Source organism: Lutra lutra, chromosome 13 (genome assembly GCF_902655055.1).
Source record: "Lutra lutra chromosome 13, mLutLut1.2, whole genome shotgun sequence".
Classification (NCBI taxonomy): domain Eukaryota; kingdom Metazoa; phylum Chordata; class Mammalia; order Carnivora; family Mustelidae; genus Lutra; species Lutra lutra.
The window spans coordinates 87,394,544-87,408,699 of NC_062290.1; the positions used below are offsets into that span (position 1 = coordinate 87,394,544).

Below are 14,156 nucleotides of genomic sequence, written 5' to 3' on the forward strand. Positions count from 1 at the left end.
TCCTGATACAATTGCCACGTTCTTGTGAAGTTACATCATGAGAATTGCTTGCTCTGCGGCAATGTTTCGGTTTCCAAGGAGGCATTAGCAGCGTGTGTGTGTGTGTGTGTGTGTGTGTGTGTGTATGTGTGTATGAGAGAGAGGTGAGAGAGCTGGAGAAGGATGGAAAGATGGGATTTTGGTGTGATTCAGAATCAAATGGCAAGCTCAGAGCTGGGGCTCTTGCCTACCTGCCAGACTGCCCCGTCTAGCAGGGGCCGTGCTACGGTCAGTGTGTCCCCAAGTTATGGTGTCATTAATCTCTTTGTATCTCCATTTCTTCATCTGTAAAAAAAAAAAAAAAAAATGTTTTTTAATGCATGGAAATCCCTAGCCAGAGCCTGGAACGGAGTGTTTAATAAATTGTCCTGATGACGGGTGAGCAGATAATGGTGTGAACTCCTTGAGGCCAAGGACTGGTCTGAATTCTCTGCGCAGAGCAGGGCTTGGGAGTTTCACCAAGTCTGCCCAACAGATGGGGGAGTGACCAGGAGACAGAACGCCGTGGCTGTGGCTGCAGCGTCAGGGCTGTCTGTTAAACTCTCTGGGGATCCCTGCCTAGCTTATTGGCCGCTGTGTGTTAGGATGGACGTGGGCTGTGGTCTGGTAAGGAGGGGAGTCTGCTCCCTTGTGCTCCTGGTGCAAGGCATGTCAGGAGTCCTTTCTGCCCTGGGCTTCCACACTAGCTCAGGGTACCCTCCTCTGCCCTTCCCTTGAGACACTCCCACTGGTCCTTTGAGAGCCAGCTCAAGGGTTCTTCTCAGTGATGTCTTCTTTGACCCCCAGAGTGAACCCGTGATCTGTTAGAGCACGTGTCCCTTGAGCATCTACTTGCTGGTGTTCTCCCTACTGCTCTGCAGGACCCTGGAGGGCAGGGTTGTGTTGTTTTTGACTCTAGATGCCCAGAACTGGTCCCCCAGTGGGCTCAGTGGGTGGGTGGGTGATGTGTGAAGGAATGGACAGCTGAGCAACATTGGGCTGTCATCCACTTGTGACAGCCCCAAGGCTAGGAGTCATTTTTGGTTCCCTTCGTTTCTTCTCGCTTCACCTGTGGTCCATCACCAGGTCTTGTCTGTTTCTTTCCAGAACCCCTCCCAGATCCATCCCCCATTCCTGTAGCCAGCAGTCCATGCCACCGTCCTCTTTTATCCCTGCTGCCTCCGAGGCTCCGACTTTGTCTCTCTTCATCCAGTTCTCTGCCCAGCAGCCAAAGTGATCTCAAAAACCGTAAGATCAGATCCTGTCTCTCCCCTGCTCAAAACCCTCCAATACACCAGAGGGTTCCCACTGTACTCCAGACGCAACCCACACACCCACCATGGCATGCAAGACCCTTCATGCTCTGGCCCCAGCCTGTCTGTCCACTGCCTTCTGCCCACTCAGGTCCATCTGCCTCCATCACAGGCCTGCTGAGCTCGCGTGCATCTCAGGGTCTTTGCCCTTGCGGTGCTCACTACGGAGCACACACGGTGGTTTTTATGGGCTGACTCCTTCCTAAGCTTCCAGTTCACAGTTCAGTTCAAACGTCCTTGGAGTGTCCTTCCTTGGTGATCTGACAAACACTATCCTCCACCCTATTTTAGGTTTTTTTTTTTTTTTAGATTTTATTTATTTATTTCACAGAGAGAGAGATCACACGTAGGCAGAGAGGCAGGCAGAGAGAGAGGGGGAAGCAGGTTCTCTGCCGAGCAGAGAGCCAGATGCAGGGATCGATCCCAGGACCCTGAGACCATGCCCTGAGCCAAAGGCAGAGGCTTAACCCACTAAGCCACCCTGCTGCCCCCCTATTTTAGTTTTTTGAGATATTTCTCAGTATCTGAAGTTATCTTCTTTGTATCCATGTGTGTATTTTCTGACTTCTGCACTGGAATGTAAGTTCTGCAGGAGCAGGGCCTCCTCACTTCATGTCTCCAGTGCTTGGAACAGGGCTTCTGGACCAGGCATCACTGAATTTTGTTGAGAAAAATATGACATCTTTATTTTCACCAACCTCTAAATGAAATTTAGCATTTCTCTCAGTTACTAATAAAGACAGTGAATCCCAGTAATAATAATCGTACTTGGAACTTTGTTGCCAATAAAATTCATGGTATTTTCATATCACCCAACGATCATTGGCCTCTTAGAATATCTATGCTCATAACTACTTTCAAATTATGGTAGTTATTAAACTCACCAACAGATCTTTTTATTTAATGCAATAATAAAGAAATATGTATTTCCGTTTAAATGAAGAAATATACGTTATTATGTTATAAACTATTTCAAAATAATTTAATAACTATTTTAATATAATTGGTTTCGGGGCACCTGGGTGGTTCAGTGGGTTAAAGCCTCTGCCTCTAGCTCAGGTCATGATCCCAGCGTCTTGGGATCCAGCCCTGAATCAGGCTCTCTGCTCAGCGGGGAGCCTGCTTCCCTCTCTGCCTACTTGTGATATTCGTCTGTCAAATAAATAAATAAAATCTTTAAAAAAAAATAATTGGTTTCCTGTGTAATTTTATTTTATGCATTAACATGTGCATTTAACAAAATGCATTATGCATTTTATGCATTAATATTTCTGTGAGGAGGGACCCAGAGGCTTCACTAGGCTCCCAAAAGGGTCCAGGGCATGAAAACGATTAGGAACTCCCAGCCAGAACGATTCCTGCATAAAGTAGCAGCTTGATGAGTGAATGATCAATGCTTTTCTTTCCCTGTTCACGTGAGCCCCCTGTGTTTTCAGAGTCAGGTTTCTGGTGGCTTGGCATGAACTTGGTGTTTAGGAAGTAGCCCTGGTCCAGCTCTTTCGGAAGCCACTCCCAACTACCTGCTGCTGAGAAAGAGGCATCTACCCCAAAGCCCGGGGTGGGAGCCAGGTCCACTTCTCTCCTTTTCTTTAGATAGATTCTGCCTTCAAGCTTCTCCTTGCATCTGCTTTCTTCACGCTTTGGCCGACTCTTCCTGCTCCACGCAGGATCTGGCCACCCCCTAGAAGCGAGGGCACAGTGCCTCAGGTTGGCTGGCCGGGAGAGACTGGCGTCTCAGGGTCCTGAGTTCCCAGGAGAATCAGGTAGCCACTCTGCTCCAATCGTTCTGGCCTGGGAGTCATGGTCGCGGTCACCAGGGGCCCTCCTGTGGTTGCCGAAGCAGTTCTCGGGCCTGGGCCAGCCAGACTCTCTTGACGGGCGTCTGGTCTAATGAGGAGTTGGGGCCCAGCTGGGCCTCAGGGACTGAAGGTGGACGGCTAGAGGTTTCTCTGGGCCCTGAAAAGGATGCTCTCTGCTCTGCTTGATCCTGTCATTTCTTAGTATGTGAAATATCACTCACCTGAGAGTCACTGCCCATAAGTTAGGCTATTTGGGTCCGTGGTGAGACATGTAGGAATCGGATCTCAAACAAGTGCTCTGGGCTGCCTATAGGAAGTGGAAGGGGTAACACACTGTGGCTGATGTGCTTTGTCTCTAGGTGGGCCAGAGGGGTGTGGAGTGGGCCGAGCAGGCCTCTTGGAAGAGGAGCCCTGCACTTAGACACCTGGACTCAGCCTGTGCTCCCTGGACATCTCGGGCTCATAGCTGGAAACCCCTTTCCTGCAATGGAGGCCGGTGGTTTCCCAGCATGATGGTGTGCTTTCTTGAAGTTAATTTTTTGTTCATTATTTTAGGAAAAAAGAAAAGGTATAAATGAATGGAATTGTAGGGTTGGATTAACACTCAGAGTAACTAATAACTTGGATTGAGTGCTTGGTCTGCCACTGACCTGGGCACAGTGTTTTACATGTGTTTTCTCGCTGGGGCCCCCTGGGCTCTGGGATGAGGCCTGGGCCCAGGCGCTGGTCGTGACGGACCAGGGTTTGAACTCCCTGGCCCCACCACTCAACTAGCACTCCGTTCCATCGCCTCTCAGAGCCTCAGTTCCAGGAGTAGAAGAGTCTCCCCAGCACGGGGTTGTTGTGAAGATGAATTGAGTTAGAAACGTGGCATCTAGCCCAGCTTTGTGCTGCTGCTGTTCCCTGGGTCTGCCGCTGGTGTGTGTGCACAGGGGCACCTCAGTGCACGATGCTGGAGAAATGGGCAGAGTGGCATGTCCTTCAGACTGGATGTAGGAAGTGAGCCAATGACCAGTCGTGGAAGAGAGTGTGAGGATAAAATGTGGCACCTGTGTTGGAGGGCTATGTGACTTGAGAATTTACGGTGTCAGGCAACTGGGGAGAGCCACGGCCTCTGGTTGGGGCCAGGCTGAGCAGACTGGGCTCCATGTTGGGCTCCCCTTGGTGAAGACCCACAGAGCACCAGGTGTACCCTGAAAGGAGTGAAGCCCACCTCAGCCTGGAATGGGAGCAGGTTGGATCCACAGAGAACATCAGGCTGGCTGTCCCCTCTGCCCTCCTGCCACGGTGACTCTGTCAGGCTTGGGTCGAGTCACTTCAGTCAGGCTTGAGCTCATCTGAACCCAGTCTATCCAACAAGCTGGTAGCTGCTGGCATCGAGAGCCTGGCTGGGTTGGCCCTGACTCCTGGTTCGCATGAGCTGGGTCATCTGGTTTGAGGCCTGCAGTTTGAGCCGGTCTCATGCTGCCCCTTGGGCTCTCGAGCTGGCCTTGCTTTCAGCCTCAGTTTCTGGATTCCCCACTTTGAAGTCTCCGAGTTTCTCCTGGGGTGTCTTTGCAGGTTCTCATCCACCAGACTCCCGGGACGCCTTCCCTTTGCTCCAGGGCTGGTTCCCCTCCTCGCAGTCCTGTCTCTTCTGCACTAGAAATTCCTCAGAGATTTTTGCTTATTTAATAACCCTTCTCTCTTGTCATGGCTAATGTAGTTTGTTTTTGCTATTTTAATATTTCTTGGATTATTTCAAAGGGATGTGGAAGGAGGGCAGTTAAACATGGGAGTTCAGGTCTCCGCCCTGAAACCGAGCTGGTGGCTGCTGCTTTCACTGTAGTGGAGTTTACATACCGTAAAATTCACCCATTCCAAGTGTTTAATTCTGTAACTTCTGGTGAATTTACAGAGCTGTGGGACTGTCACGATGACCCAGTTTTAGAACTTTTCCGTCACCTCGGAAGAATCCCTTGTGCCCTTTAGCAGACCGGTTGGCTGTCTCCACCCCCAGCCAACCACTGATACGCTCCTGTCTCTATGAATTTGCCTTTTTTGGACATTTCATAAAAATGGCACCCTACAGTACAGTGTTTTGGGTCTGACCTCTTTCACTTAGCATAATGTTTTTGGGGGTTATTCATGTTACGGTTTCTGTCAGTATTTCATTTCTTTATTGTTGGGTCCTCTTCCCCCGTATGGATCTGTCACGTTGCTGACCCGCTCAGCAGAGCGTTCAGATGTTTCCAGCTTTTGGCTCTGATTAATAATTTATGTGCGTGTCTTTGTGTGGACATAGGCTTTCATTTCTTTCAAGGTAGCTACCTAGGAGTAGAATTGCTGGTAATTTGGTAAGTGTATTTTAATTTTTTAAGAAAGTACCAAACTGCTTTCCAAAGGAGCTGGACCTCCCCGCCCCCGCCCGCCCCAGCAGCAGTGTACGCGGTGCTGCCTTTTCCGTGATCGCCGTCCTGGCGGGTGTGAGGTGGCAGCTCACCGTGGTTTGGATTTGCCTTTACCCAAGGCGTTTCCCTTCATCCTACCGAGACCTTCTTTCGCTAAAGGTCTCTTCCTATTTTCGTGCAGCTGCCTTCCTTCCAGACCTGCCCAGCCACCGGCGCAGGGTCCCGGGTAACAGCGGGCACTGCTTCTCCGAGGACACGAATGATTAACAAATGAGTGTTTCCAGTCCGTCCCCTTTCCCTTGTGGGCGGGGAGTTTGGACTCGGAGGAAAAACTTAGCCGACCTGTGCTTTTTTCCCCCCTTTGCTTTCTTAGTATGAAAAGGATCGAGCATTCAGAAAGGCTGAGAGACCAGGGCAGTGAACTTCTGTCAGTGGATGTCAGTTGTTGGCGTTTTGACATGGTTGCCTTATCTCAACCTCAGCGTATTTTGTGGATTGATTTGAAATGAAGTCGCAAGCTCACTTCAGCTCCGAATTCTGTCCCATGTGTCCCCCAGATAGACTCGCTCCTACTTAATCTCCCCGCTGTTACTCTCATGCCCCAGAAAATGAATGGTGATTCAGTATCCTCTGAAATGTCCGTATCCAGCGGTCCCCGGTTGGTCCCCAGATGTCATTTATAGCTCAGACTGGTTCCTCTCAGTGTCTGGGGGAAGACAGGAGGGAAGGTGGACGGCTCACCTTCGCCGAGGAGAAGGGGGCTGACAGAAGCCAGCAGAGTGGTTGTGAGGGGATGGCCATCATGGCTTTGGAGCCATGCACTGCCGGAGCCTGTGGCGCTCTGGCATTCCTTCTCGGGTGTTTGACGCTGTCCTTTTTGGGTGTTCGACGCTGCTCGCCATGGGCCCTTGTGGCTGAGGCTCCGGCAGCGTCACAGGCAGGGTGGAGATCTTCTCTGTCTACCTCCAGACCATCTTCCCCGGTGGGCTTCATGCGAGACCTTCCCTCCAGGGTGGATCTTCTCTGGCACCCTGGATTCGGCATATATCCCAGATGAAGCTCTTCATCTTCTACAAATCTGCTGTGCCGCCTCTGTCCCTTTCCTTGAGGACGGACACATCATCCTTCTGGCACCTCAGGCCAGACACCATTCATCCTCAGCTTGTTCTCCTCTGTCCCTCTTCCCCATCATTTTCGGCTCCTGCTATCTCTCAGTCTGTCTCCTTCTCTCTGACTTCACTGTGACAATGTCACTTAGCACAGAGGACCTTCAGCTCTGGCCATGGTAATTGCAGTTGGCTTCCAGCTGGGCCTTCCACCTTCTCCTTTCCTTCCCCTGTTACATTCTCCTTGCTCTCCTGGTCATTTTCCTGCTGAAAAGCAGGTGGTAGTTCTGGAATGTTCAGTGCTATGATGAATGCTCCGTTAGGAGTGTATACACACTGGCATGAGAGCATCTGGATCTGGTTCGAGATCTGGATCTGGTTTGAGTGGTCCAGGCACGATACTCAGAAGAAACGACGTTTGAGCAGGGCCTTGAATGATGATGGGATCAGGAGATAGTATGAGCGAAGGCACTAAAGCTCTCTGGGGCTCAGGTTCCTCACATGTAATATGGGTAGAAGAGGACCTGCCCAAGGCTGTTGTGAGGGTCAGTTGAGTTAATGTATGCCAAGTGCGCTACACGTGGTGAGCACTGCACAAGTATCACCTTGCTCCTGATGAAGCGGTCGAGTGCATGGGGAGATGCGGTAAAATCCTTTTGTCTTCTTTACCTGCTTTCATTTAAAACAAAGGTCAGGGTGCCTGGTGGCTCATACGATTAAGAGTCTGGCTTCGGCTCAGGTCATGATCCTGGAGTCCTGGAATTGAGTCCCTCATCAGACTCCCCTCAGCGAGGAGCCTGCTTCTACCTCTGCCACCCTCTGCTTGTATGCGTTCTCTCTCTATCAAATAAATAAATAAAATCTTTAAAATAACTAAATAAAACAAAGGCTGTAGGGTACCTGGGGGACTCAGTTGGTTAAGCCTCTGCTTTTGGCTCAGGATGATCCCAGGGTCCTGGGACTAAACCCTGCGTTGGGCTTCCTGCCCAGTGGGGGGGGCCTGTTTCTCCTGCTGCCTGCTGCCCCCTGCTCGCGCTCTCTGCTTTGCCAAATAAATAAAATCTTCAAGAAAAGGTAAAGGTCGTCTTTGTGGTCTTCTGTTCAAGCCTAGCGCAATGTTCCCTGCCCCACTCCCTGCCCCAGTAGGATTAAGTTGAGTTTGAAACTGGTTTTCATGAGCACCCTTGCCTTGCAGGACTTCTCCAGACAGGTTATGTCACCGACAGAGGCTGCCCTGAAGCTCCCTGCGGCCCAGAGACTATGTACAAGAGGAATGGTCTGATGGCTAGCGTGTTGGTCACCTCCGCCACTCCACAGGTACAGGGGCTGTGAGAATTGGGACCATGGGTGGGAGTAGGGGGCTCCTTTCAGCGGACCCAGGCCCCAGCTAAGTGGTGGACAGCAAGGAAGCAAGGCTCCATGAATACCACCATTCTTAGCTCTCCGGAGGCCCTTGGCCACACCAGGCGTGAGATTTGGGAGGCTGTCAGCCCTGAGGATCAGTCCGTTTTCTGCAGTCGTTCTCTTCAAAGAAAAACAAACACCTGCCCAGTCCAGTTGTGGCAAGTGCCACATTCCATTTTGGTGGCAAGATGGGATCAGACCTTTCCCAAGAAAAGCTGCTGCTGATTATAAATAAGTCACACATTCCAGAATGAAGTCAGACAGAAGTGATTCCAACTGGCCCCGTGTTCTTGTTTACCTTGCTCAGTAGGAGATGGCTGTAAGGACTGGTGGTCTGAGAGTGGCCTGGGCTAGGGCCCCTGCCCTGGGCTTTAGGGGGTGTAGGGATTTGTTTTCCAAGTGCAGTGATAGAACAGAGACACACAAGAGGAGCGGCTGTCATCAGGCCCAGGGATGCCACCTGGCTGAATGTGTACGCCTGGCCCCCATGACCACTGGCGAGGGAACGCGCAGTCCCTCACAGTGGAGCTGGGCTTTTGAAATGATCCTGTGTAACCAGCTAGAAATTCACAGGAACCTATTCATATCTTACAAACCTTTAAAAAATTCCTTATTTTGATCTCTGCTTCTGAAAACAGACTTGTGAGTCCTTTTAAAATTCCCCAATGGTGCCAATACAGATTTAAATGAAGTTACTGCCTCATCGTCACCACCACCAATAGTGTATTTGGGGCAACACTGGATTAAATAAGGCCTCTTGTATGAGCGTGTGTGTCTGGGTCAGATGCAATGGGGTGTTACAGGAAAGTTATAAAACCTGAAATCCCGGGAATGGACTGTTTGGTAACTGGAGGAAATCAGGCTTCTGTTTTCATTTACAATTTACACTTCATCTAGAGTAAAACGTCTGTCTTTTCTGATCTCTCGGTGCGTATGTGCATGCGCGTACACGTAGACACGTGTGTATTGTGTGTGGGTGCAGATGTGTGTGTATCTGGAACATGGTAAGTACTCACAGCGTGGTTGAATGAAAGAACACGTGTGTAATCGAAGCACTCGGTAAATTTTGGTGACTGAATGACACCACACGCACATCCACCCCCATAACTCAGCATGTCCTGTCTGCCAGGCCTGTGTCCTGCGTGTTCACAGGTGTCACCAGTCCCTACAGTAGCCCGATCAGGTCTGTACTGTTGCTTCAGAAACTGAAGGCAAACTGGGGAAACTAAGGCAGGAAGAGGTGAATAAACTGGCTTATATCACACAGCTGGCCAGCAGTAGGTGGAGATTCACAGTCAGGCCCCTGTGACACTCAAGCCAGTGCTCCTAACCCTGATGACACTACACGGAGGAAAACCACCCTGTCACCTGACTTGGTTACTTTCTGAAAGGTGGGTGTGGCAATGCAGGGATTTCCAGGTGATCGCCTGCTTGGAGCCTGTGCACAAGACTGAGGGGCAGAACAGACTGCCAATTTCAGATGCGTTCAAGATTCGTCTTTGTTACTTCTCAGAAGTTTAGCACAGATTCTCCTCAGGGGAGAATGTCCCATCGTTCAGGGAACTTCTGAAATAGCCACGGCCGAGCCCGCCCAGGCCCCTTGAATCAGCGTCTCCTGGGGAGGGGGATTCTGCCCCCTGCTTTGTTAGCTTCACTGTATATAACCTGTCCATACCCCTGAGGGGGGGGAGTGGGGGGGGGCTGCCTATGGTGCCATTTTCCAGAGCGCTCTAAGATGGTCAGGTGAATAGCTTGTGCGAGGTCGGGCAGCCGCTGGCGTGGAGCTGGCTTCCCACCAGGCATGACTTCAGAGCTCTCAACCACCGTGGTGCGCTGCTTCTTCAGATCACCTTCGACTTTTGGGTATAGCAGCCTCCTTCGTAAAACCTTTCAGTGACACAGGCCTACTGAGATCTACAGGTCTGCGTTTCTGCTCCTCCTTTTAACCTCACATTCCTTGTTGTTGACTGTTGGTTTCCCTCACTGGCCTAAAAACACTCTAGTTTCCAGTAAGATTGCAAAGTTTTTCCAGATATAGCCTTTTTGGAAAGAGTGAAATAAAGAATTAATAAAAGCATGTTCTCTAAATCCCAGTCCAAGATATTGAGGTTAATGGAAACCACAAAATCCCTCTTCATGGGTTGAAACGAATAAAACCGTTTATGAACAGGGCACAAGTTTTGGGTGGTAAGTTTGAATGGTTCCCCGAAGTAGAGTTTGATGAAATTAAATAAAATCGAGGAGAAGGTATGTTCAACATTCTGGGATCCCCACAGGGTTGGGCTTCATAAAACTGGCCACATTTGGGGAGTTTTAATGTGCTCTTTTATGGGAGACCCCCTCTGTCCATGCAGGGCTCACGGGGTTCACCTTAATAAGGGACCCTACTAAATATAACTTGCACGCCCGTCTCCAAAGCCAGTTGGTTACCTCTCACCTCATCAGCAATCTGGTTTTTGAATTCCAAATGGCCCGTATATGAAATAAGCCTTGAGAGCCAGTTTAACATTTTATATAAGAGTTTTCTGCAGTGACTTCCAGAAAACAGTAACAACAACAACAACAAAAACAAAGGTGAAACTAGGTAACGTTTGAGAGACAGAACAAGACCGATGATTGCCTCAGGCCTCCTGAGCTGTGAAGTCCCGTTCTCTCTAAAGGAAGAGTGGGCTTTGTCCTTTTACCCCACCAGCTACACAGCAGGCTGGAAGCCGTCAGGGGCCATGATCGAGGGTGGGCGAAGCTAGGTTCACCTCCTGGCTCTCCGGTTTCCTGGCTGTGATACCTTGGGGACGTGGCATTGCCTTTGCTTCCTTATCTGTAAAGTGGGAGTAAAAATAGCGTGTACTCTGTTCCTTCAAGAATTAAACAGGACTGTGCATATGAAGTGCCCAACGCGGTGCCTGGAATGGGGTACGGCAGTGGGCAGTAGGAGCTTTTCTTCCGTGTGTGCGTCCTCGGTCCGGGCGTGGGAGGTAGCGAGTCTGCAGTGAGCCCGACTGCTCAGGCGGCACCCTCTCTCCCTGTCCTCCGCAGGGCAGCAGCAGCTCAGACTCTCTGGAGGGCCAGAGCTGCGACTATGCCAGCAAGAGCTACGATGCCGTTGTCTTCGATGTCTTGAAAGTGAGTCCCGAGGAGTTTGCTGTAAGTAACAGAACTGATGTGAGTGTCTGGGCACCAAAACGGTGCAACAGGGGCTAGGAAAAACCGGTTGGAAACGACCCATATGCCCAACTGTAGGGTCTGTGGGATATGATATTCTTTATGAAATCTAGGTAGCATTAGAGAGGATGCCTCAATCTCGAATAACCACCTTGGAAGTCATGTGCGGTGTATACGAATAGTCAGTGAAAGGGGCAAGTTACAGCACCATTAACAGAGAACAGTGCCATTTTTAAAAAGCACATGCAATGCACACATATTTATATCTGCAGAAGAAGAGGTCTACATTCGATGTTTATGTATTCATAGCTATCTGCATATAAACAGCCAAACTTTATTTACTATAACTTCTGGTTGTTGTAGGATTCTAGTTAGTTGGAATTTAATTTTACTTCTGTTTGTTTCTTTTTGTTTGCCTTCTGCATTTTTTTTTTTAAGATTTTATGTATTTATTTGACACACAGAGAAAGATCACAAGTAGGCAGAGAGGCAGGCAGAGAGAGAGGAGGAAGCAGGCTTCCTGCTGAGCAGAGAGCCTGATGCGGGGCTCGATCCCAGGACCCGGGGTTCATGACCTGAGCCGAAGGCAGAGGCTTTAACCCACTGAGCCACCCAGGCACCTTGCTTTCTGCATTTTTACGATGAGTTTTCTATGATAAAAAATAGTATTTTGTAATAATACATTTTTTTAAAAACTGGTTTTTCTTCAGCCAGTGTGTTTCTCCCGGTCTGACTGAGGGCTGTTTCTTGTGGTGGAGACGCCAAGTTGGCTTCTCGTTTTGCAGTGACTTGCTTTCTTCCTTTTGTGCTGTGAAGGTAGAGGAGTATTGCCTGTGCGGTGACCTGGAGCCTGACTGCAAGCACTGTCCTGGGGCTGTAATTCTCCGCAGCACCACTGGCCTGTTTACTGCCATGCCTGCTTCCTCCCTGTCCCCTTTGCTGTAACAGGTTTCGTGCCCTCCAGGACACTGGGGGAGCTAACGGGGCCGCGTCTCAGCCTTCTGCTGTTGCCGGCCCCCACGTTTATTTTGTGCCGTGCTGAGGCTGGCATCACCTCTCTCAGCGTAGCCAAGGGATCATTCTAAAAACCCATGTAAAGCCCTAGCAGCTGCCTCCTGTGAGAATGAGACCCTGTGTTCCTCCCAAGGCCTCCAGGGCCCCCTGTGGTCTGGCCGAGTCTCCTCTCCTGCCCCCATCTCTGTGCTTTGTGCTCCCCAGCTACACCTCTAACCCAGACTCACCCAGCGTCCCCCTGCCACAGGGCCCTGCGCTTCTCTTCCTTCACTCCTACTGGCTCTTCTGCACGTGTCTCTGTCTCTGTCCTTGGCCTAAAGTGGCATCTCTCCATCACTCCTTTCCCTTATCCTTCTCCAGTTTCTTCATATTTCTTATTCTTACCCAACATTACATTATATAATAATTTTTTTGTGTGATATATCTTCTCTGGAATAGAAACTCTTTAAGGACAGGAGCTTTATCTGACTTGTTCATTGCTTTTTTCCAGTGCCCCGAATGGTGCCTAGCTCATAGTTGGTACTCAGTGAATACATGTAGACTGCAAGAACTCGGTCTTCAGAGTGACCGATGAAGCAGATTATTAGCTCCTGATTTTCTAATAAAGAAGTGAAGAATCTAAGACATTATTATTTTATTTTATTTTTTGCCTGGAACATATAGCCAGGTATGGGCAGAGCCAGGTCTAAAACCTTCACCTCCTGATTATTCACCTAATGCTGGACGGTAATATTAAGGACAGCTCCCATTTTTGAACACCTGCCATGTCTAGTTTTTTTTTTTTTTTTAAAGAGAGTTGTGTTTTTTGTTTTTTTTTTTTTTAAGATTTTATTTATTTGTCAGAGAGAGAGGGAGAGAGAGCGAGCACAGGCAGACAGAAAGGCAGGCAGAGGGAGAAGCAGGCTCCCCACCGAGCAAGGAGCCCAATGTGGGACTCGATCCCAGGACGCTAGGATCATGACCTGAGCCGAAGGCAGCTGCTCAACCAACTGAGCCACCCAGGCGTCCCTGTGTTTTTTTTTTTTTAAGACTTTATTTGTCAGAGAGCGTGCATGCAAGCAGGGGGAGCAGCCGGCAGAAGGAGAAGCAGGCTCCCTGTTAAGCAGGAGCCCGATGTGGGACTCAATCCCAGGACCCTGAGATCACAACCTGAGCTGAAGGCAGACGCTTAAGTGACTGAGCCACTCAGGCATCCCCCATGTCTAGGTCTTATGCTTAAGTGCTTTACATGCATTATGTAATCTACTTCTCACATCAGCCTGATAAATTAGGTGTATTTATTATTCCCAATACACTGATGAGCAGGTCAGTGCTTAAAGTGGAAAATCACTTCTTCATACAGAGAGTAAGTGGCACTGTCTATCTGGGATTTAAAACCAGGGCTGGCATTCTAGACCAGTACCATCTGACAGGAATACAATCTGAATCACATGTGCAATTTTATTTAATTAATTAATTAATTATTAAAATTTTAAAATGCCAGTGTTATGTTAGTTTCAAGTGTATAATATGGTGATTCAACAGTTCCATATATTACTTACTAAGGTCATCGTGATAAGTATGCTCTTTAATCCCTTTCACCTGTTCCTCCCATGCCCCCAGCTACCTCGCCTCTGGTAACCATCAGTTTGTTCTCTATAGTTAAGAGTGTGTTTTATTTTTTATTTTTTAAAAGATTTTATTTATCTGAGAGAGAAAGAGTGAGCGAGAGAGAGAGCATTGGAGGGGGGAGGGTCAGAGGGAGAAGCAGGCTCCCCACTGAGCAAGGAGCCTGATGTGGGACTTGATCCTGGGACTCCAGGATCATGACCTGAGCAGAAGGGAGTCACCCAGCCAACTGAGCCACCCAGGTGCCCAAGAGTCTGTTTTTTGCTTTGTCTCTTTTTTTCCTTTGTTCATTTGTTTTGCTTCTTAAATTCCACACATGAATGAAATCATATGGTATTTGTC

General features: G+C 49.2%; 1 protein-coding gene across 15 annotated transcripts in view; it reads left to right on the top strand.

Moving 5' to 3' along the window:
* The window catches only part of RALGPS1 (Ral GEF with PH domain and SH3 binding motif 1), a 275,034-nt gene that overhangs the window by 45,246 nt on the left and 215,632 nt on the right, over positions 1 to 14,156 (top strand). For 8 of the 15 annotated variants that reach the window (XM_047701131.1, XM_047701141.1, XM_047701133.1 and 5 more), the window contains exons 3-5: positions 3,490 to 3,622; positions 7,822 to 7,943; positions 11,067 to 11,174. In XM_047701131.1, the coding sequence (XP_047557087.1) occupies positions 7,887 to 7,943; positions 11,067 to 11,174 (165 nt within the window). In that variant the 5' untranslated portion in view covers positions 3,490 to 3,622; positions 7,822 to 7,886. The remainder of the gene's footprint in view (positions 1 to 3,489; positions 3,623 to 7,821; positions 7,944 to 11,066; positions 11,175 to 14,156) is intronic. The other 7 variants (XM_047701138.1, XM_047701136.1, XM_047701137.1 and 4 more) reach the window with 2 other exon arrangements.